Consider the following 24,772-nt stretch of genomic DNA (forward strand, 5'->3'; position numbering starts at 1 on the left):
TTGTAGCAACTTCAAGGTGAATTTTGAGATCTATAAATAGGATATTATTATCACTTGAAGGAGCAGGAGTAGTGTAAAAGGAGGGTATGATTGATAAGTATTACATTACTAAAGAAAAGAAGATGAAAGAGTTGAGAGATGAAAGAGCTGAAACAGGAGAGAAAATGAGGGATTTGGAGGCCTACATAGGATACACAGGAAGCACAGGAGAAGGAGGTATGTACCTGTAGAGGTAGGGGAGCAAGACCAAGGGAAGAAGACAGATGGGACAGGGCCTCTTGCAGAGGCAAAAGCCCCTGCTTAACACCTGTTTATTAAGCGCAGTGTTGTCTAAAGTTTTTCTCATTATGAAACACAAATATTGATATTTTTGTACCACACTTGGGGTACACACAAAGCTGTAATCAGGAGTGCCTGGTTCAAGAACTCTGACTACCGTAAACCCTACCCAGTTGTCCTGAGGCCTGAGGGGGATGAATATCTTGCATATCTATAACTCTTTTGCACAGCACACCTATGGTACACTATTTGGGGACTCTAATTTAGGGCAAGGTTTGGGAAGACTTCCAGAGGGTCTTGTGAAGGGAGTTTCAGAATACTATGGACTGGTATTACTTTCTGTCTCCATATATGAGCAAACTCGGAAAGGAATCAGCAATCAAGGCAGTAGAAATGTGAATACAAGAGTTAACAAGTTGGAAGTCTTAGAAAACTGCAAATGGGGGCGCCTGGGTGGCTCAGTCGTTGGACGTCTGCCTTCGGCTCAGGTCGTGGTCCCAGGGTCCTGGGATCAAGCCCCGCATCGGGCTCCCTGCTCAGCGGGAGGCCTGCTTCTCCCTCTCCCACTCCCCCTGCTTGTGTTCCCTCTCTCGCTGTGTCTCTCTCTGTCAAATAAATAAAATCTTTAAAAAAAAAAAAAGAAAACTGCAAATGTGCTATAATCTCTGAGACAGGAAAAGTACATTTTAAAATGATAGGCTTTCAGCTATGTAATTTTACTTTTTTTTTACCCAGTGTTACTGCATCAGTATAGATTACATGAAATATATTGCTAGTTATTTCTCTTAGTATTTCCCTGACTTGGTGGATACGTTGAAGAGCCAAGGAAAGTAACATAGGAATAAAACCTATTAGGCTCACATTTTCTTCTCAGATGTCAGAGACACTTGAAAAATTACCCTAGGGAAAATGGTTCTATAGTGAATTAGTAGTTAAGTGAAGCTCCCTTGTTTAATTCCATCTTTCTCTTTAGATAGAAATTTTAAAAATGGTCTTGGATAATGGAAGCAGGTAACTTTGGAAGTTCATTTCTGATTTCCTGGACATGAGTGCTTTAATATATTTTACTTTTTTTTTTTCTTAAAGATTTTATCTATTTATTTGAGAGAGAGAGAATGAGAGAGAGCATGAGAGGGAGGAGGGTCAGAGGGAGAAGCAGACTCTCTGCCGAGCAGAGAGCCCGATGTGGGACTCGATCCCGGGACTCCAGGATCATGACCTGAGCCGAAGGCAGTCGCTTAACCAACTGAGCCACCCAGGCGCCCGTACTTACTTTTAACACCAATCCTGTAAGGTAGATGTGATAGATACTTCTCTGACAGAAGACAAATTTTGAGAGATTGATCTATTCAAATAGCATCGGGTTAATGGTGTCAGGACTTGAATTGGGACTATTAAATCTGTTGCCTCGTCTACTCATACTGTGTATTTTTTTTCGTATAGGTTTTTTGGCGACCTAAAAGTACTAGAAAGAAAAAACAGTATGCTTTGTTTCTTTATCCTTTCAAAAAGTGGTTTTTTCACCCCCTTTATGCCCCATACTCTTCTAGGTAGTTGAGATGCAGTGGTGAACAAAACGAAGTTCTGGTCCACATGGATCTTATGTTTTAATTTAAGGTGATAGTGAACAGATATGTACTGTAATACTGGTTAGTAGTATGTTCTAGTACCATTCTCTCTGAGAACAAGTAGGAAATTTGGCTTAAATTTAAATTCATGTTTAGGTTATCAAACATTTATTGGGTTGATTTTTGTTAGCTGTATTTTTTCCTTTGAAGATAGATTTTTCATAAGTACGCACTATGTATCTTTTCACAGGCAATATAAAGAAAATGAAAGTCCATCAGAAGAAGAAAAAGACTACAGAAGTTTGGATGCCTCGCCAACTTATAAAGGCCTTCTAATGGTAAGGGGACTACAAGACTAATTACTTTTTTATAAAGTAAAATAATAATCTAGGAAGTAAAATAATAATCTAGGGAAGTTAACTACTTTTCTATGAAATGTGTTGAAGTCATTACAGAATCAACTCAAGGAATCGAAATCCAAGATTGATGCACTTTTAAGTGAAAAGCTGAATCTCCAAAAAGATTTGGAAACCAGGTGAGAGAAACTTAAGTAATTTTTATTTAACTTTTGGAAAGTAAACACATATTGGAATTTGGGGTGTTAAATGAATCTTTCCAGCTCCTTTACTGTAAAACTAATCTTGGAAACCTCATACTTTTTTATAATCATTTTAGTTAGTTGTATCTCATATGATGTAAGGAACAAGAACACACGTAGGTAGGGAAGGGAAGTGAGAATATAGGAGCCCACATTGAAAAAGATAAAACTGGGTGGGAACGCAGAGTAGATTCAGATTTATATCAGCAGGTTTCACATTCCCAAATTTCTTTATAATGTCTTACTATCTTATCCCTGTGTTGTGAGAGGAGAAGAAAACTAGAAAGTTTAAATGTCATACAACAAGGTATATTTATATGTAGCATGCCACCACAAAAGGATGACATTCTGTACATTGACAAGGAATAATAAGGAATGAACATTGTTGAGATTTTTTTCATTTAACAAGTGTTTGTTGAGTACCTCTTATAAGTTGGACAGTGGTCCTAAGCTCTGGTGTAATATAATGACCAAAATAAATAACTTGTTCTCATAAAGATTATATTTAAATGGAGCAGGAACTGATACCTAAAGTAGAAACCACTTACATAAAGTTTAAAAAAACCTACCACATAATGATATGTAAATTTGTGGCTATATAAATATGTAATAAAAATTTTAAACCATGCATGGGAATAATGAACAGTGAATTTGGGATAGCGGTTACCTAACAGGGACACACATGGAGTTTTAACTGTATGTATAATGTTTTAGTTAAAAAAAAAAATTCAAAACAAATCTGTCAATATTTCACTTTGGTGAAGCCGAGTAGTGGGTATACCATTGTTTATTTTACTATTCTCTCTTCTTGTCTGTACATTTGAAATATTTCACTATAAAAACAAGTAATAGGGCACCTGGGTGGCTCAGTTGGTTAAGCGACTGCCTTCGGCTCAGGTCATGATCCTGGAGTCCTGGGATCGAGTCCCGCATCGGGCTCCCTGCTCGGCAGGGAGTCTGCTTCTCCTTCTGACCCTCCTCCCTCTCATGCTCTCTGTCTCTCATTCTCTCTCTCGCAAATAAATAAAATCTTAAAAAAAAAAAAAAATTAAAAAAAAAATTTAAAAACAAGTAATAGATTAACAACAAACAAAATGGGTAAAAAGTTTTGAACAGGGAATACATGGAACGAGAAATTCAGTGGCCAAGAAATACCTCACTGGCAGTCATGAAATATTTTAAGGTTTCTAATAAGCATATTTGTGACAAGTAACATGGCATACCTTATTTATTAAATATCCTTATAGTTTTACTCAATAAACTGAATGCATTCAATGTGATTTATTTTCTACAGGCCCACACAGCATGAATTAAGACTTTATAAACAACAGGTGAAGAAACTGGAGAAAGCCCTTAAGAAAGACATCAAGTAATTATACCTTACCAAAGTTAACAGATTCGTTATGGTTTTGTATTATATTATTTTTATTACCTGTAAGTTTACTTCGTGCTTACCTCATAGTGGCCTTAGCTTGAAATTACCAGACTGATGGGGGAGATGACATAATAGGATATTTCTGGTTCCACAGTTTAAAAAGAGTTTCTACTGTGTTGAATTTGGCTATATATTTATCTTAAGAACAAAAAAAGGCATTTACCTGATGTAATAAGGGCAAAGATTTTTTTTTTTAAAGATTTATTTATTTATTTGAGAGAGCAAGAATGAGAGAGAGAGAGTATGAGAGGGGGGAGGGTTAGAGGGAGAAGCAGTCTCCTTGCTGAACAGGGAGCCCGATGCGGGACTCGATCCAGGGACTCCAGGATCATGACCTGAGCCGAAGGCAGTCGCTTAACCAACTGAGCCACCCAGGCGCCCCAAGGGCAAAGATTTTAACTAGAACATTGTCTTTGGAAGCCATAGAGGAATTGCAAGTGAATCATTGAAATTAGACATGACAAGCCCCCAATTTTTGTTGGTGCTAGTCGTGACCTGAATAATACACAGCCTTATCACACTTCAAAAGTACTAGAATGAATGCAGTGAGCCATTCACATCTCTCACTTGTACTTTTCTTGACTTTGAAAAGCACAGTCTCAGAGGAGTTTGAAAAAGTTGGTCCTAAATAATTGGTAGTATTTTCTGAAGATTACCTAGGTGTACTCCTTCATTCGAGGGAATGGGACTTGAAGAGGTAGTGTGGGGAGCATTGGGAGGAAATATTTTGAAAACTATATGAGTTAATATATGCATTAGATGTATTAAGTCACTTGTATTAGCATAAGTTGATTCAATTTTCAGGGACAACTATGTTTCTTCCTTCCCATGGCAACACATGCCACTGTGAAAGGCAAATATTCTGGACATCCAAGGATTAACATACTGAGTTAAATTAAGATAGGATAGAAGGAAAACTAAAAAAGAAAAGAGAAATGGAAGGTTCAGAAAGGCTGCATTCATTAGTTCACTTTTTTCCCCTTCCTACTATTCCTTAATATTTTGGGTACCTTTAGTACTTCCTACTATTTGCTTGGCATTCTGGGTACTGGAATTGCAGTGATAAGCCAAATAGTAAGGTCCCTGACCTCATGGAGATTACATGAGGGGAGAAGGACAGTGAAAAAAATAAATAAGACCATTTTGATGTAGTATAAGTACTAAGTGTAAAATAGTATGAGAGTTGCTGTTGTGTGAGTTTGGACAAGAGGTGGTGGTGACATGGTCACAGAGGGCAGTAGTAGCAAAGGTGAGAAGTGTCTGGAATATTGGAGGTAGAGCTGATAGGACTTGGTGATGGATTGGGTGGATATAGGCAGCTCAGGGGGAAAAAATCAAGACTCCTTTTTAAGTTTTAGGCCTGAATAACTAGATCGTTATTGGTGTCAAAATGAGATAGGAAAACTGGTTGAGAAGCAACTGGGAAAAGGAGGATGAAAGGAGATAAAAAGAGGGGAAGGTATAGATAGATGTTATATGTGAATATATGAAAGTCTTCATAAGGAAATGAAAGCCTGAAGAAACAGTTAAGCCTGAGCCTTCTTATACTACTTTTGTTGAAGAGTGGAAAGTTGTAGAAAAACATGATAGGACAAAAGGGTATGAGCTAAGTATACTGGGGGAAACTCAGATTCTTTCTTGGAGTCCCTCTGTCTCCAGAAATAAAGATGCTCCTTTCCTCTGGGTATTGGAGGGCGCCTATTACATGAGGGTCTTATGATCTGCTTCAGGAGAGGAGGAGGAGGTCAGAGAGCCTTTCCTGCACCTGCCATGTCTCAAATTCCTTTGGCTTAAAACATTTCCTATGTCAAATGGCATATTTTGGAGTGGCATGTCCTGATCCTCTTCAAAGGAACTTTACTCACTTCAAGGCAAGTATATTAGGGAAGACACACACACATATACATATGTGCACTTATGTATACATAGAGATAGGTAGTCAGTCTTCATTATTCACAGATTTCATATTTGTGAATTTGCCTACCTGCTGAAATTTATTTTTAACCCTCAAATCAGTAGTTGTGGCACTTTGATGATCATGAGAGGACATGCCCAACATACACATTTCCAGCTGTTGAACAAGGTGATGATCTGTCCTCTTGTTTCAGCTCTTATAACTGTAAACAAGCATCCTTTTTGTTGTCATAGTGCCACTTTTTTGTTTGCATTTTTGCACTTTTTGTTGGTGATTTCTCCAAGATGGCCACTAAGCATAATGTTGAAGTACTGTGTAGTGTCCTTTCCTGGGTGGGAAGAAGGCTGTGATGTGGCTTACAGAGAAAATACATGTGCTAGATAAACTTCATTTAGGCACGAGTTATAGTGCTATTATGAGTTCAATGTTAATTAATTAACAATATTAAATAAGGTGCTTTTAAACATTGACATACATAAAACAAGCTTATATATTGATCACTTGAGGAAAATGTTATCAGATGCATGCAGGAAACTGACTGTATTAACCCTAGGAGCAATGGCTCAATCTTTGCTAATTCAGTGTTTATGGTGACTTTATAGAACATAACTACCACAAATAACAAGAATCGACCGTATATGTCTTTGTTATTGTTCATTTTGGGCTATTGTCTTTATTTTTTATTTTTATTTTTTTTAAAGATTTTATTTATTTGACAGAGAGACAGCGAGAGAGGGAACACAAGCAGGGGGAGTGGGAGAGGAAGAAGAAGAAGCAGGCTTCTGGCTGAGCAGGGAGACTGATGCGGGGCTCGATCCCAGGACCCTGGGATCATGACCTGAGCTGAAGGCAGACACTTCACGACTGAGCCATCCAGGCGCCCCTTGGGTTATTGTCTTTAGATTGACTTTTCACTATTAACCTTTAAAATTATGATTCAGATTTAATCCCTGCTGTATTTTTCTGTTGAATTTTGAAGAAATTAATTGTGCTTTAGAAATTTAAATTTGGAATTTAAAAAATTAATAATTTTTTTTTTAGGTTTGGAACTTTTGTAGAATCTAGATGTGGAAACAGGGAATTAGGAATGTTAGATAACTTGCCTACAGTCGTACAGATGGTATGTGGAAGAACTTGGAAAGAAATTAGATCTGTACCCAGTCATTCTGACTCCAAAGCTCAAACTCTTAACCATCATACTAATTAGAACCAACAAAACACCTGATGAAAAACATTTTTTTAAGGTAAAACTTTTCAAATTCTTATTTTCTGCAATGGCAGAGGTAGAATATTTTTTAAAGAACTACTGTGTTCTTTTAAAGAACATAAATGTTAGAGAACTAAAGAACTAAATGTTAGGCAAATAATTTAAAATAAAATACCCTGTCAGCCCAATGAATCTTCTCCATATATGTAGAAAAAATGTTTTATTACTGAATAAACATCCAACCAGACTGTGATGTACATTATAGGCAGTCTGCTAAAGAGATTACACAGCCAGAAGGAAATCTCATTCTTTTATATAGCCAGGCATGTACAATCCATTACATATATTGTATGTGAATTGTCTTTATCCTAGGGAAAAATAAAGCTTCCCGTGTTTTTTTATGATAAGCAGCAAGTTACAACCTAGAGCCAGGAGCCTAGGCTAAACTACCGCAGAGACAGGGAGATGTCTACATTTCAAAAAGGTGGTTCAAAGGCTCCTAAGAAAGAAAGACATTCCTAGGATGTAAACTTGGCAGGAGGCTTATTTAAATCTTAAAAAGATTTACATACTTCTTAAAGACACAGAGAAAGGATTTACAACTGCAAGTTTTCCAAAGGAAATGCTATAAGAAAAGGAAGGGAAAGGCTCTCTCTTTCACTTTTAGAACCTGAGAAAATTCAATTTTTGCTTTAGATTTGTTGCCTTTCAACTAACCACCTTCAATATCAAATGAGTCTATTTGATTTGGGAAAAAAATGGACTTTTCTTGTTTAATATTACAAACAAGGTTGATTATAAAATTCGGTTGCTAGGAGGTGATCAACTAGGTCTGCCAGTACAAGGTAAAGGTACTACACTAATCATTACCATTTAATTTCAATGATATTTATATTTCACTAGGCGAAAACAGAATCAGAATCCTGTCACTCTAGTGTTGAGTTGATGTATGGCGAGGTGGTTAGGACAGTGAACCAAGCTGAAATGAACAATCAAGGCTTTATTCACTTACTACTATAGTGTAAGCAGCCAAAAAGTATTCCATTTTTAGTGTTCCATTTTCCTCTATGGAATGACACCAGGCAAGGGTCAGTGAATGACATGCTGCACTGATAGGAGGAAACATCTCACTGCCTAGGAGCCCTGCACAAAAGACTCCTGCTGTTTCATGGGCCTAGTGGGAGCCTGGGAGTGGAAGATACTGAGTCAGAGCGGAGAAAAGTAGGTTAGTTAAGACTGCCCCCACCCCATAAGGAGAAGTGAAAAGTACCTTAGGGTCACCCCAATAAAGATGCCTCAGGATGGAGGCATCTGAACTAGTAATGCTGGCCTGGGAGTTGCAAGGAAAGGGAGAAGTAAGGGGGGCTGAGTTCTGGACAGCAGCTCCCTCCAGAGATTGCAGTGCATAGGCTGTGCTCCAAGTCTGGTGTGGGAGGGCAGCTTTCCCCCATGAGGCTTTCGGCAGAGCCTTTGTAATTGGCTGAAAGATAACATGTAGGATTTTAGCCTGGAGCTGGACTTCTCTCCTAAAGAAACAGTTGCCTTCAGAGTTGTAGCACTGGAGTTGATAGATTGAAGGGAACCACCCTTTTCATCCTAATCGTATAAAAAGTCCTAGGAATGTGGAGAAAAGGATTCAGGGAATGTATAACTCTGAGAGGCTCACACTGGTATATATATGTGTTTTGTATCTTTGTGGCAAGATAAGCAGGTTTTTTTTTTTTTTTTTTTTTTAAGATTTTTTATTTATTTGACAGAGAGAGCGAGAGCAGAAGCATGGGGAGCAGCAGAGGGAGAGAGAGAAGCAGGCTCCCCGCAGAGCAGGGAGCCCCATGCGGGGCTCAATCCCAGGATCCTGGGATCATGACCTGAGTAGAAGGCAGACGCTTAACGACTGAGCCACCCAGGCGCCCCAATAAGCAGGATTTTTTATTTTTATTTATTTTTATTTATTTTTTAGAAGATTATTTATTTATTTATTTATTTGAGAGAGAGAATGAGATAGAGAGCATGAGAGGAGGGAGGTTCAGAGAGAGAAGCAGACTCCCTGCCGAGCAGGGAGCCCGATGCGGGACTCGATCCCGGGACTCCAGGATCATGACCTGAGCCGAAGGCAGTCGCTTACAACTGAGCCACCCAGGCACCCAATAAGCAGGATTTTTTAAAACAAAATTGGCATTCCACTTTTCAGCTTGTTCCTCATCTCCAGAATGGAGTCATCATGAATCATGGAAAGGCTTCATCCAGACACAGTTAAAAGCTATAAAATATCTGAACATAGAAACATATATTATGGAGATGTCTATAGAAAACAGGAGACAGCACAGCACATTTTAAGCTGGAAGTGCAGTTTGCTGGGTTTCCCAGACTCTACAAAGAAACATAGCTGTTGCTGCTGGCTGCATGGAATAAGTATCTGTTAAGTATGTGAAGAATCCTTTAGCTACTCTTAAGGAGTTTTTATGGCCTTTAGGCCCTCCTCACTGCTCTGGAGACAACAGAATAACCCTAGTATATTTCTGAGTACAGCCTATACTGCTAAAAGACATTTCTAAAGCATCAAGGAAATCATATGCAATTGGGAAATAAGGGAATGATTAGTAGTGTAAAATAGACATTACATTGTTCACAGGATTTTTCCTAGGTACAAGGAATTAGAATAGCAGTAGTACAGTTTTCAGCAAGGGGAAAACCTTTGCTAGTACATAGGCAACTGCCCCTTCAGCTCTATTTTAAGAAAATTTAAAACGAGAGGCTGCACCCAGGGCTCCCTCCTTGACCCTCCGCATTAGACAGACTCCAGGCTGGAGGCAAGTTGCACTTCCTCCCTTGCCTGTTTTAACCTCAGCTTCTTCGGCCTGGAGTTGGATCCATTTCCATCTTCATAGTCTTGGCATTCTCAAGCCAACATTTCTGCTCTGTGGTCTGTGCATTTTTAATATCCCCTGAGAGGATATTAGACATACTGGGATTGTCTAACCTCCTGAGGGACCGACCGGTGGTTGTTCTCTGGTTACAAGCTGCATCAATTTTATGTAGTCTGGTTTCTAACACTGCTTTTCTCCTGAGCTCTGTTATTTTTACCTTTGTGGTTTTGCAGAAATACAAAGTTTTCAGGAATATTATGCTTTGGCTGATATTTACTGTGAGACCAGGCAAACCAAAGGTCAATATCCCATGAGTCCCTAGCTTTCACTAATCATCATCTTCTGTAAACTTAGAAAAACAATGAGATGAAATGTATGCATGTTGTCAACCAAGAAGGAACTGATTGAAAATTTAAACAAACATATTTATTTGGGCAATTAGAATTGCAATCTGGGAGACACAGATTCAGGTAGAAACCTGAATTGTGTTCTGAGGGAGACAAAGAGGAGGCAGAATTATAAAGGTGAAAGGTAATAAGTGCCATTCTCCTTTAGGTCCTCTATGCAAAACGGATTGAAACTAGGTTAACTGGGATAGTTAATTTAATATGCATGTGAGGTATTGAAACTATCATGGTGAGGAGGACTGAGGGCCACAGCTGGCTGAAAAATTTTTAAAAGTTTAGTTTCTTCCTATTAGGATATGCATAAAATCCTCCTCCCTTTTGGCCCCCTGATCCTATTTTAAGAGACTCTTAGCTAGGCTTCCTTGCTCCATTTTGAAATCTTCTTTTACAATGTAAAGTGCTTAAAAGAGTTCTTCATAGAGAATGTTCTCAATAAATGCAATTATCATCATCACCATCCTAATATAAGTTGATTATTGTCATTAAATGAGGGTATGTCTTTATTCATGTAGTTAATTGAATCATATATCATTTACCAGAGTGACTGTAACTAGTACTTTCAATTATATATTTAGGTTACTATACTGACAGCTAAAATGTTATATATCTATAGCGTAATATTTATTAATCAGACTTGCAAACAGTTCAATGATAAGCTAGACATTTTCACCTGAGTGAAAGGTTAACTAACATTTAAATTCAGATGTATCAGTTTACTTGTATTCCCATTAGAGAGCATATTGGCTTTTCTGTGTCCTGTTTGTATTCTAGATAATATGCTCCTGGCACTGCCTTCAGCAAAACTGTAAAGTATATGAATTTGGTAAATAGGTGGGAAGTCAGGTGGAAAATGGATTGTGAGGGGCTCCTGGGTGGCTCAGTCGGTTAAGCAACTGCCTTTGGCTCAGGTCATGATCCCAGGGTCTTGGGATCAAGCCCCACGTCAGGCTCTCCGCTCAGTGGGGAGCCTGCTTCCCCCTCTTCCTCTGTAGCATCCCTTGCTTGTGCTCCCTCTCACGTACATGCTCTCTCTCACTCTCTGTCAAATAAATAAATAAAATCTTAAAAAAAAAAAAGGAAAATGGATTGTGAGGTCTTTATACCTACTGGATTAAGGAGATTGACTTTTTACCTAGAACTAATTCCACTTATTAATTTGTTTTTGGCATATACTCATCAGAGAGCAGAGAAAAGCAATTGAATGAAGATCAATTGAGTGAAGAGTAGATAATTGTAGGGTAATAGTAAGAGATGAGGTAAGAAAGGAGTCGTGAGGAATATTGGGTAACAACTACTGGCATTGAGCTGTTCAAATGCTGACCTAAGGAGATTAGGTTTAGTTCACAGAGCAGTGGGAAGCCATTGATTGTTTTGTGGGGTTTTTTTGTTTTTTTTTTAAAGATTTTATTTATTTATTTGACAGAGAGAGAGAGCGAGAGCAGGAACACAAGCAGGGGGAGTGGGAGAGAGAGAAGCAGGCTTCCTGCCGAGCAGGGAGCCCGATGTGGGACTTGATCCCAGGACCCTGGGATCATGACTCGAGCCGAAGGCAGACGCTTAACGACTGAGCCACCCAGGCGCCCTGTTTTGTTTTGTTTTTAAGGTTTATTTATTTGAGAGAGACAGGCAGAGGACGAGGGGGGGCCGGGGGAGGGGGAAGAGGGAAAGGGAGAGAGAGAAGCAGACTCCCTGCTGAGTGCAGAGCCCACGCGGGGTTCGAACTCAAGACCCTGAGATCAATACGTGAGCCGAAACCAAGAGTCCAATGCTTAACCAACTGAGCCACCTAGGTGCCCTGCCATTGATTTGTTTTTTAGCCAGCAAATGACATGATGGAATATTGCTTTTTTTTTTTTTCGACAAGTGTGGAACCCAACTCAGGACTTGAACTCACAACCCCAAGATCAAGACCTGGGCTGAGATCAAGAGTCTGATGCTTAACTGATGGAGCCACCCAAGTGCCCAGGAATATTGCTATTCTATTTTAGAAATAGCAGGTCAAGCTCATTAATGAGTCATGAATGGATTTAATGAGTCAGGGTTCTGCAGGAAACTGATAGGCATACTCAAATTTAATGTGGTTAATTTGAAATGGGTTTTAATCAGAGACTATTTTTTTCCAGAGGCATGGTGGGTGGGAGGAGAATGTTTACTACAACCTGACATAAGAGATATTTGGTGAAGGGAAAGGGTTTGCTACTAGGTGGATACACTCATACATAGGTTTCTAGGCAAAGAAACTTTGTCAGATTTCTGGTAGCCACTTGGAACAGTGGTCTCTTGGGTTTCCATGCCCTCTTGACTAGCCCAGGCATCACTGTTGGTTGTTCTTTGGTACAAATACAGTATAAAGAAGGAAGAACCGTACTGTCTAGTTCTTGCTACTACAGAGCCCAAATTGCCCTGAGCATTGCTCCTTGCTCCCTTTACCTATAGCCTCCAATCTCAGAGTACCTTGGAAGTTGCTTTCATCATTTCCTGTAGTTCTTTCCTATTCTACTTTTTGCAAGTGTTGGGGTGTGGTTAGAACTTTCTTCTTCAGTCTGATCCCTTTTGTTTTCAGCGATTTCTTCTAATTTGTGGTCTATTGAGGGGGCATTCTTGTTTTCCAGTGACAATATGACTTACAAAATTAAATGTAAAAAATGTGTGTGTATAAAAGGTATATATATGTAAATATGACATAAAGCTGTTGGAGGGTTAGGGGTGCCTGGATGGCTCAGTCAGACTCTTGATTTCAGCGTGGGTCATGATCTTGGGGTCATGGGATCAAGTTCTGTGTCAGCTCTGCCCTCATCGGGGAAGTCTGCTTCAGATTCTCTCCACTTCCTCTTCTTCTGCCCATTCCCCCACCCCACCCCCTGCTCATGCACACACACTCTCTCTCTCAAATAAATAAATCTTTAAAAAAATTAATTTAAAGATGTTGGAGGGTAGCTGAATCATTGACTCAGTTTGTCGTCTTAATCCAGTGTCTAGGAAAGTATTTTATATTATCTTGATTTATTTTTTCCCCTTTAGATTACAGGATCTTATCAGTCAAAAAAAGGCAGAGGACCCAGAGAAACCAGATGAACCCAGCAAAGATAACCAGCGGCAGGCCCTAATTGACCAGAGATACTTTCAGGTATTGAACAACTGGCAAAGAGACTGGTTATTTGTAGTGAACCTTGGTTTCTTTTTTTTTTTTTTTTTCAACTTTTTATTTGAATTCCAGTGAACATACAGTCTAATATTAGTTTCAGGTGTACAGTATAGTGATTCAACACTTCCATGCAATCAACACCTGGTGCTCATCACAATGAGTGTACTCCTTAATCCCTATCACCTATTTCACCCATCCCCCCCACCCCCCACACCTCCCTTCTGGTAACCATCAGTTTGTTCTCTGTAGTTATTTTCCCTTTTTGGTTTTGTTTTCTTTTTAATTTTTAAAATTTTTTACATTTTTAAGTAATCTCTACTTGCAACCCTGAGATCAAGAGTCACATGCTCCCCTGACTGAGCCAGCCAGGCGCCCCTGTTTTGTTTCTTGAATTCCACATATGAATGAAATCATGTGATGTTTGTCTTTCTCTGACTTATATCACTTAGCATAATACTTTCTAGCTCCATTCGTGTCCTTGCAAATGACAAAATTTCATTTTTTATGGTTGTGTAATACTCCATTGTGTGTGTGTGTGTATACACACATACACACATATGTATATACATACATATATATGTATGTATGCATGTATATGCATATGCATGTGTATATGTATATATACATACGTATATATATACACATACCACATCTTCTTTATCCATTCATCAATTGATAGACACATAGGCTGTTACCATAATTTGGCTATTGTAAATAACACTGCTATAAACATCAGAGTGCATGTATACCTTTGAGTTAGTATTTTTGTATTCTTTGGGTAAATACCTAGTAGTGCAGTCGCTGGATCCTAGGGTAGTTCTATTTTTAACTTCTTTTTTTTTTTTTTTTTAAAGATTTTATTTATTTATTTGAGACAGAGAGAATGAGAGACAGAGAGCATGAGAGGGAGGAGGGTCAGAGGGAGAAGCAGACTCCCCGCCGAGCAGGGAGCCCGATGCGGGACTCGATCCCGGGACTCCAGGATCATGACCTGAGCCGAAGGCAGTCGCCCAACCAACTGAGCCACCCAGGCGCCCTATTTTTAACTTCTTAGGGAACCTCTATGCTGTTATCCACAGTGGCTGTACCAGTTTGTATTCCCACCAACAGTGCTCGAGGGTTTCTTTTTCTCCACATCCTCCCCTACACCTTTTGTTTCTTGTGTTGTTGATTTTAGCCATTCTGACAGGTGTGAGGTGATATCTCGTTGTAATTTTGATTTGCATTTCCCTGATGGTGAGTGATGTTGAGCATCTTTTCATGTGTATGTTAGCCATCTGTATGCCTTCTTCAGAAAAATGTCTATTCATATCTTCTGCCCCCCCTCCCCCGCCTTTTTTAAAGAAAGGCAGACTGCCACATGTAGGGCCTCATTTGGATGTGGTCTAGAACCTTGAAAACTTGACTACCCTACATTCTCCTACAAATGGACCTTGAGAGCTTATTTGGAGGTTCTAGTAGGGGAATGCAGCTACTTGTATACCCTTGACTGAAGAATAGTCCTCCTCAATTGGGGAAGGTTGTCCTCTTTGACCAAACCTGCAGCTTCCGGAGGGATGCACATGGAGTGGTGAGGGAGGAAAGGGACACTTGCCTAGCCAGCCAGATCAGCTGAATCAACCCTGGCGATCAGTGGGGTGACAGATGTCACAGCCAGATTGCCCCCATATCCTGCCCATTTTTTAATTAGGTTGTTTTTTGGGTGTTGAGTTGTATAAGGTCTTCATATATTTTGGATATGTCCCTTTATCAGATATATCATTTACAAATATCTTCTCCCAATCTGTAGGTTGCCTTGTTTCCTTCTCTGTGCAGAAGCTTTATTTTGATGTAGTCCCAATAGTTTATTTTTGCTTTTGTTTCCTTTGCCTTAGGAGACATATCTAGGAAGAAGTTGCTACAGCTAATGTCAAAGAAGTTACTGCCTGTATTCTCTTCTAGGATTTTTATGATTTCAGGTCTCACAATTAGGTCTTTAACCCATTTTGAATTAATTTTTGTGTATGGTGTAAAAAAGTGGTCCAGTTTCATTCTTTTGCATGTTGCTGCCCTGTTTTCCCAGAACCATTTGTTAAAGAGAGCTTTTTCCTATTGGATATTCTTTTCTTCTTCATCAAAGATTAATTGACTGTATAATTATGGGTTCATTTCTGAGTTTTCTATTCTGAGTTTTATTGATCTAGGTGTCTGTTTTTGTGCCAGTACCATTCTGTTTTGATTAGTATAGCTTTGTAATATAACTTGAAGTCGAGAATTGTGATACCTCCAGTTTTGTTTTTCTTTTTCAAGGTTGCTTTGGCTATTCAGAGTCTTTTGTGGTTCCATACAAATTTTAGGATTATTTGTTATAGCACTATGAAAAATGCTGTTGGTATTTTGATAGGGATTGCATTAAATGTATAGATTGCTTTGGGTGGTATAGACATTCTAACAGTATTTGTTCTTCCAGTCCATGAGTTTGGAATGTCTTTCTATTTCTTTCTATCATCTTCAGTTTCTTTCATCAGTATTTTATAGTTTTCAGAGTACAGGTCTTAAACCTCTTTGGATAGGTTTATTCCTAGCGATCTTATTGTTTTTGGTGCAATTGTAAATGGGATTGTTTCCTTCCTTCCTTCTTTTTTTTTTTTTTTAAGATTTTATTTATTTGAGAGAGCGCACACGAGCTGGGGGAGGGGGGGAGGGAAGGGCAGAGGGAGAAGCAGACTCCCCTCTGAGGAGGGGAGTCCTAAGTGGGGCTCAGTCCCAGGACCCTGAGATCATGACCTGAGCTGAAGGCAGCCACTTAACCAGCTGAGCCACCCAGGTGCCCCTGCAAATGGGATTGTTTTCTTAATTTCTCTTTCTGCTGCTTCATTATTGGTATATAGAAATCTAGTAGATTTCTGTACATTGATTTTGTATCCTGAGACTCAACTGAATTCATTTGTTAGTTCTAGCAGTTTTTTGGAGGATTCTTTCAGGTTTTCTATGTGTAGTATCTTGCCATCTGCAAATAGTGAAAGTTTCACTTCTTCCTTGCTGATTTGAATGCCTTTTATTTCTTTTGTTGTCTGACTGCTATGGCTAGGACTTCCAGTACTGTGTGGTAGGAGTGGACATCTCTGTCTTGTTTGTGACTATAGAGGAAAAGCTCTCAGTTTTTCCCCATTTAGGGTATTAGCTGTGGATTTTTCATATATGGCCTTTACTGTGTTGTGGTATTTTCCCTCTAAACCTACTTTGTTGAGGGTTTTTATCATGAATGGATGTTGTACTTTGTCAAATGCTTTTTCTGCGTCTGTTGAAATGATCATATGGTTCTTATCCTTTCTTTTTATTAATGGGATGTATCCTGTTGATTGATTTGCAAACATTGAACCATCCTTGCAACCCAGGAATAAATCCCACTTGATTGTGGTGAATGATTTTTTAAATGTATTGTTGGATTTGGTATGCTAGTATTTTATTGAGAATTTTTGCATCTGTGTTCATCAGAGATATTGGCCTGTTCTCTTTTTTTGTGTGGTGTCTTTATCTGGTTTTGGTATCAGGGTAATGCTGGCCTCATAGAATGAATTTGGAAGTTTTCCTTCCTTTTCTATTTTTTGGAATAGTTAGAGAAAAACATGTATTAACTCTTCTTTAAATATTTGGTAGAATTTGCATATGAAGCCATCTGGTCCTGGACTTATGTTTGTTGGGAGTTTTTTGATTACTAATTCATTTTATTTGCTGGCTATCAGTCTGTTCAAGTTTTCTATTTCTTCCTGTTTCAGTTTTGGTAATGTTTCTGGGAATCCATTTCTTCTAGGTTGTCTAATTTATTGGCATAGTTTTTCATAATATTCTCTTATAATTGTTTATATTTCTGTGCTTTTAGTTGTTACTTCTCTCTCATTTGTGATTTTATTTATTTGGGTCCTTTCTCTTTTCTTTTTGATAAGCCTGGCTAGAGGTTTACCAATTTTGTTGATCTTTTCAAAGAATCAGCTCCTGGTTTCATTGATCTGTGCTAGTTTCATTGATCTGTGCTATTGTTTTTTTAGTTTTTATGGCATTTATTTCTGCTCTAGTCTTTATTTTCCTTCTCCTGGCTTTGGGCTTCATTTGTTCTTTTTCTAGCTCCTTTACGTGTAAAGTTAGGTTGTTTGAGATTTTTTCTTGCTTCTTGAGGTAGGCCTGTATTGCTATATACTTACCTCTTAGGATTGCTTTTGCTCCATCTCAAAGATTTTGGACCATTGGGTTTTCATTTTCATTTGTTTCCATGTATTTTTTAAAAAATTTCTTCTTTTATTTCCTGGTTGACCCATTCATTGTTTAGTAGCATGTTGTTTAACCTCCATGTGTTTGTGCTCTTTCCAGATTTTTCCTTGTGGTTGACTTCTAGTTCCATAATATTGTGGTCAGAAAAGGTGCATGGTATGATTTCAGTCTTTTTTTATTTGTTGAGGCCTGTTTTGTGACCTAATATGTGATTTATTCTGAAGAATGTTCATGTGCACTTGAAAAGGATGTATATTATGCTGTTTTAGGATTGGATGTTTTGAATATATCTGTTAAGTCCATCTGGTCCAGTGTATCATTCAAAGCCTTTATTTTCTTGTTTATTTTCTCTTTAGATGATCTGTCCATTGATGTAAGTAAAGTGTTAAAATCCACTACTATTATTATATTTGAAACTTGGTTTCCATCTCAGTTTACTAAATTATCAGATGGTAAGGAATATTTGTATTTGTGTGTGCTTATCCTGTCTTATCATGACATATCTTCTTGGCTAAAAACATTGTAGGTAGCTTGACTTAGATTTTGTCTTACTCCTTGAAAGACTTTGGCCTAATTCAAAGCAGGGTAGTAAAAAGCTGATAAGATTTTTAAGATTTTGGGGTGCCTGGGTGGTTCAGTCAGTTAAGCATCTGCTTTCGGCCCAGGTCATGATCCCAGAGTCCTGGGTCAGGCTCCCTGCTCAGTGGGGAGTCTCTTTCTCCCTCTTCCTCTGCCCTTCTCCCCTGCTCGTGCTCTCTCTCTCTCTCACAAATAAATAAATAATAAAATTTTATTAGCTAAGTATACTAAAAAATAAAGGATTTTATAATCCTTTTTCCTATCCTCCTCCCTTAAGCCATTTCCCTTTTTATTGTTTGTGTTTTTGCTGTTGTTGGTATAATTATTATTATTGTTGCTGTTATTATTATATATGTAAATCTATTTTCTTAAGGTCCTTACATAGTTTTGTTTTTATTTAGATATTTAGTCCATATAAACTTTAATTTTCTAAGTGGTATGATGTAGAGATCTAACCTTGCTGGTTTTATAGACCATTTATTGAATAGATGAGTGATTAAGCCTATGTACTGACTGAACTAGACCTATGCTCATATTTTATTGGACCCACACAGGGTTTTTTAAACTTTGAATTAATTACCAATATTTTAAAAATTAAGATATTTTATTTGTTAAGTTCTTACTTCTAAGCTTATTTCTAAGCTTCTCTTAAAAAGCCACAGAATCAGGGCGCCTGGGTGGCTCAGTCGGTTGGGCGTCTGCCTTCAGCTCAGGTCATGAACCCAGGGTCCTGGGATCGAGCCCCGCATAGGGCTCCCTCTGCTTGTGCGTGCTCTCTCTCTCTGTCAAATAAATAAATAAAATCTTTAAAAAAAAAAAAAAGCCCACAGAATCTGGCAACAAATTCCTGCATAGTCATTATCAGGGCAGATATCGTAGGCATAAGCCTCTCCCCTGTCACATATGGGCCTGTATTCTTCAGTTAGCTACAGCCCTTGGCCATCCTTGTTTCACTCAGTCATGGTCTTACCTTGCTTCTAGAGGCATTTGAGTTTACAGTTTCTCATAGACCATTCTTTCTCTACTTCATTGAAATGAAACCTTTATCATATCTACTCATATGCATAGGTTTGTGTCTAGATTCTCTAGTCTGTTCCATTTTTATACTATTGCCATATTCTTTTAACTTCTGTAATTTTATAGTAGGTTTTGATACCTTTTAGGGTAAGAATCTTGTCATTGTTCTTATAAAAATTTTTCCTTTGCTATTTATTCTTCTGGAGGAACAATTTGTCAAAATCAAAAATAGATCCTATTGAGATGAACTATAATTGGATTAACTTTTTAGATTAATATTTGGAAAGGTGACACCTTTATAGTTTTGAATCATCTCATTCAGAAATATGTCTCTAATTTTACGTGGGCCTTCTTTTGTAGCCTTGAATAAAGTTTTATATATTTTTAAATTTAGCTCTTGAGTATTTTTTGTTAGGTTTATTTTCCTAGGTATTTTATAACTTTTATTGCTATTGAGAATAGCATCCTTTTTTCCATTACATTTTCTAATTGATTGTTGCTGGTTATTCATATATCTCTGAGTTGATTTTATTTCCAGGCACTTTTCTGAAAACTGTTTTTTTGTTTTTGTTTTTCTTTTGATAACTCTTTTGTACCCAGCATGTAACTGAATTTCTTTTATTTCATCTTGTTTCTTAGATACAATTTGAGAGGCTTTGTCCTTTAACAGGGGAATAAAACCATTCATGGATATTGAGACCAACTCATATATCTGCTTTTATTCCTGACATCTTTCTGTTTTCTATGTATGGTTTTTGGTTCTGTTCTTTTCCTGACATTTGCTGGGTTGAGATTTGTCTTTTTTTCTCTTCAAGTACTTAGGACATTTGTCATCTTAATTCTTTTCTATTTGTCTAATGATTACTCTTAAGATACAGTTTTTATCCATAGCAAGAGTTTATTAGTATCTACAAACTGTTTCTGAATAGATAAGACCTATTTTTGAGTTTTTTTTTTTAATTCCCATCTCTCTCGTAATTGTCATTTTACTGTTTCCTCACTGTTAATACATATTTTGCTGCCATTCACCTGATTGTGGTCAAGTCATAAGAATATGCTCTGCTGTCATTAATAATTCTGTGGAGGGGAATTAATTTTTCCATTGAAATGTGTTTAAATACAAGAGAAGAAAATGTTGAAATACTCTCTTGAACTCAAAACAAAAGCACCTCAGTAAACATCTGAAATCTTAGTACCAAGAGACCTGTGAGTTATATAGCTTGAAGTATGAGTAGGGACAAAGATTTGAGATCAAAATAGTATCTTGTTTTTATACTTATGTAGCTATTTATTAAATGGTCTGGGCTTGATGGTGGTAAATAAGGAAATGGCTTTACTCTTCTTTGTTTAAACTTGCTGTTTTGGGTCTTCCTTTCCTCTCCTTGGTAGAACTCATAGCTTTTGGCAGAGGGGTTATAGTCACATACTGTACATATTAAGATGCTTAAGATTTACTCCAGGCATTGATGATATTAGGGAATTACTGTTAAATTTCTTTTTTTTTTTTTTAGATTTTATTTATTATTTATTTGAGAGAGAAGGAGAGCACAAGCAGGGGGAGCGGCAGAGGGAGAGGGAGAAGCGAGCTCCCCATTGAGCAGGGAGCCCTATGTGGGACTCCATCCCAGGACTCTGGGATCATAACCTGAGCCAAAGGCAGATGCTTAACTGACTGAGCCACCCAGGTGTCCCTAATTACTGTTAAATTTCTTATGTATAATGTGTTAGGATTTTGTAGGAGAATATGCTTACTTTTAAGAGATGCATACTTAAGTATTTGAGGGTAAAGTTTTATCATGTCTATTTTCTTTAGAAAGTTCAGCTAAGTGAGCAGATATGGGAAAATGTTAACAATTGTTAAATCTAGGTAGAGATTATGTGGGTATTTATGATGGTTCATTTTATGTATCAACTTGACTGGGCCACAGGATGCCCAGATACTTGGTCAAACATTATTCTGAATATGTCTGTGAGGTGTTTATGGATGAGATTAACATTTGATTTGGCAGACTGGGTAAAGCAGATTGCCTTCCCTAATGTGAGTGAGTCTCATTCAGTCATTTGAAGACCTGACTAAAACAGAGGGGCTGAGTAAGAAGGAGCTCCACTTGACTGACTGCCTTTGAGCTGGGACATCAGTTTTTTTCCTGCCTTCAAACTTGAACTGAAGCACTGTCTCTTCCTGGGTCTCAAGCCTGTGGGCATTCAGACTAGAACTACTCCATTGGCTCTCTTGGGTCCAAGCTTGCCTACTGCAGAAATTGGGACTTACCTGCTTCCATAATTGTGTGAGCCAGTTCCTTATAATAAATCTTTTTAGGTATATTTATATACATACACATTGTTCCTGTTTCTCTGTAGAACCTTGATAATACAGATTTTGGTACTGAGAGTGGTTGTAGAGGAACAGCATTTTAAGGATTAGTTCTCTGAATTGGGTCTGGGGTTTCCAGAATTGGCATGATGTTTCCAGGATTTCTGTATAGAATGTGTTGGACTTTATTATTCATTGTCCTTGAACTTTGAACTTTAACTGAAGTTATGAGACAACAGGAAATGCCCCCTTTCAACATCTGATTTAGCTTAAATATGAGGAGATAGAATTAGAGAAATGTGAGACTCTAGCTAAGGATGTATTGATGATTATTTTTCCCTGTGTGAATTGTAATAGGTCATTCATAATCTACTTTAAAGTCCAAATCATTTGAAAATGCATTTTAGCTTTTCTTTGAAGTCTCTGGTTCTCATTAGAACTTATATGTTTAATTATGTTGATAAAACTGCTGTAAACATTACAGGTGTCAGTACTATTAAAGAACCTCTTAATGCCTAAAATTAATTCTGAAAATGATGATACATTGACATATAAAGCGCTCCCTTAACCTAAATCACTTTGATAAGACTATGATAAACATTTCAACTTAAAAACATTCTTTTTTTTTTTTAAGGTTCTGAATAGCATCAATTCAATTGTTCACAATCCAAGAGCTCCAGTAATAATTTATAAACAGAGCAAAGGAGGAGCCCAACATTTTAATAAAGATCTTGTTCAGGATTGTGGATTTGAGCATCTTATTCCTATAATAGAAATGTGGGCAGATCAACTGACTTCCCTAAAGGTAAGGGGTTGAATATTTTTTACATGCTTTGAAAATCTATTGGAGTCTCTGGGCTTTATTAATAGGACTAGGCTTCATTTTTTTGTTTGTATCATCTGTATAGCTTAGTTTATTTAAAACTTAAAACTTGCTACTTACCATATCAGTTCTAAGTACTACCTGTTTGATGTTATCATTACTATAAGCTTTACCTCCTGTAAAGTTCTACCAAATACTTTTTTTCGGCCTGTTGCCATGTTGAAAATCTGTTTTGCACTTCTGGGCCCTTCACTGTTCTACCTTCATCTTCCTCTTTTTGGTATCTCCATGCTACAGATTTTCCTGGCCCTTACTTCTCTTGAGATGTAATGTTTTATCCTTCATTCCATTTTAATTAGGGATTTTTTTCCCTCTTCATATTTTAAATCATTTTCCTTCTCTCAAAACTGTCCACATCTGCCTATTCTGTAGAGCAGTTAATAGTTCAGTAGCAGCCAATACTACTTTTACCTATTCTATCCATGAAAGATAAAAATTTCTTCAGTTTCTAGAGTTACTGTGTATTTATCGTGTATCTTCAGGTTTTTCAGTTTTTGTTGAGTAGTTCACTGAAAGGTGAATTGCTAAGGTCATTAATATTTAGTTTCTGTTCCCTTTAATCTTTAGATTTTTCTTTCTTTCTTTTGTTTTTTTAGAGAGAGAGGGGAGTGGCAAAGGGAAAAGGAGAGAGAATTCTAAGCAGGCTCCATGGAGGCATGGAGCCTGATGCAGGGCTCGATCTCATGACCCTGGGATCATGACCTGAGCTGAAATCAAGTCAGACACTTAACTGACTGAGCCACCCAGGCACCCCTGATCTTTAGCACTACCTCTGTTCATAGGATGCGATTCAGTAACAGTATTTGTCAACAAACCTTATTGCATGAAGTATAAATGATACAGAAGATATGTGTAAGAATGTATAAGCTTTATGAGTTTTACCTTTTTTTGTTCTCTGATGTGTCCCAAGGAACCTCCTGATACATAATGAGTGCTCGATGTTTGTCAAAACAATGAAGCAGAATAACAAATTCCAAGACAACAAAATAAAGATGATGATATTGAATTTTTAAAAATTAATGAAAACATACCTGTAATGATGAAAGAATCTTCACATTAGCCTAATTTTGCCTTCCCTTTTTATATAGGGATCAGATAGAGCTATAAAATAGAAAACATTTTAATTGAGTGATAGTGTTAGATTAATATACCTGTCTTATAGACCTGAGTCTCTCCAGTTTATATCTTAGCAGAGGGTAAATAATTAGTGGTTAATTATGTAAACCCAGTCACTGCTTGTCAGGGGGTTCTCCCAGTAGGAGGAAATAGTGCTAACACCACTTTAAAAAGATTTATTTTTTTATTTGAGAGAGAGAGAGCAATTGAGCAAGTTGGGAGAGGGGCAGAGGAAGAGAATCCTCAAGCAAACTCCCTGCTGAGCAGGGAGCCCAATGTGGGGCTTGATCCCATGACCCATCAGATCATGTCCTGAGCCAAAACCAAGAGTCAGACACCTAACTAGCAACCCAGGTGCCCCATTGTGCTAACCCTACTTCATTTCCTCTCAAGGAAGATGGGCTAGAACATGCCCAGCCTTCCCAAGAGAAGTTAAAAGACTAGAAGAGAAAGGAGACAAAAGGAAGAATCAAATAAATGGATAGTTACTGATGATTTACTATGTTCAAGGCATTGGGGAGGTAATCAGAAAAGATGAACATGAGGTGCCTGGGTGGCTCAGTCAGTTAAGCATCCAGCTCCTAGTTTGGCTCAGGTCATGATCTCGAAGTTGTGGGATCAAGCCCCTCATTGGTTCTGCACTCAGCGTGGAGTCTGCTTCACATTCTCTCTCTCCTCCTCTGCTTCTACCCCTGCTCATGCTCTCTCTCTCTCAAATAAATTAAATAAAATCTTTTTAAAAAATGAACACAAGATTCAGACTAATTGGAGATACAACTTACTAAAAAACACGAAATAAAATTTAACCATTCAAGATATCATTAGAAGAAATGAATGCCATAAAAACAGCCCATGAAAGGGGGCGCCTGGGTGGCTCAGTCGGTTAAGTGTCTGCCTTTAGCTCAGGTCATGATCCTGATGTCCTGGGATCGAGCCCCACATCAGGCTCCCTGCTCAGCGGGGAGCCTACTTTCCCTCTCCCTCTGCCCCTCCCCCTGCTTGTGCTCTCTCACTCTCTTTCAAATAAATAAATAAAATCTTAAAAAAAACAGCCCGTGATAAAGTGCTAAGTGAATGAGGTAGATGACTTGTGCTCCAGATTCTGGAAGAGGAAGAACCCCCAAGAAAAGCTTTACAGTGGTGGTGAGTTCTTGCTACTGTATAGTTTTTCCACTAGAAGGAGACAAGGAGAGT

General features: G+C 38.0%; 1 protein-coding gene across 3 annotated transcripts in view; it reads left to right on the forward strand.

Moving 5' to 3' along the window:
• Nucleotides 1-24,772, forward strand: part of CEP70 (centrosomal protein 70) — a 106,682-nt gene that overhangs the window by 73,521 nt on the left and 8,389 nt on the right. For all 3 annotated transcript variants that reach the window (XM_021678872.2, XM_021678871.1, XM_021678873.2), the window contains 5 exons: nucleotides 2,098-2,185; nucleotides 2,294-2,382; nucleotides 3,740-3,814; nucleotides 13,298-13,403; nucleotides 22,214-22,384. In XM_021678872.2, the coding sequence (XP_021534547.1) occupies nucleotides 2,098-2,185; nucleotides 2,294-2,382; nucleotides 3,740-3,814; nucleotides 13,298-13,403; nucleotides 22,214-22,384 (529 nt within the window). The remainder of the gene's footprint in view (nucleotides 1-2,097; nucleotides 2,186-2,293; nucleotides 2,383-3,739; nucleotides 3,815-13,297; nucleotides 13,404-22,213; nucleotides 22,385-24,772) is intronic.

Source organism: Neomonachus schauinslandi, chromosome 1, assembly GCF_002201575.2.
Source record: "Neomonachus schauinslandi chromosome 1, ASM220157v2, whole genome shotgun sequence".
Classification (NCBI taxonomy): domain Eukaryota; kingdom Metazoa; phylum Chordata; class Mammalia; order Carnivora; family Phocidae; genus Neomonachus; species Neomonachus schauinslandi.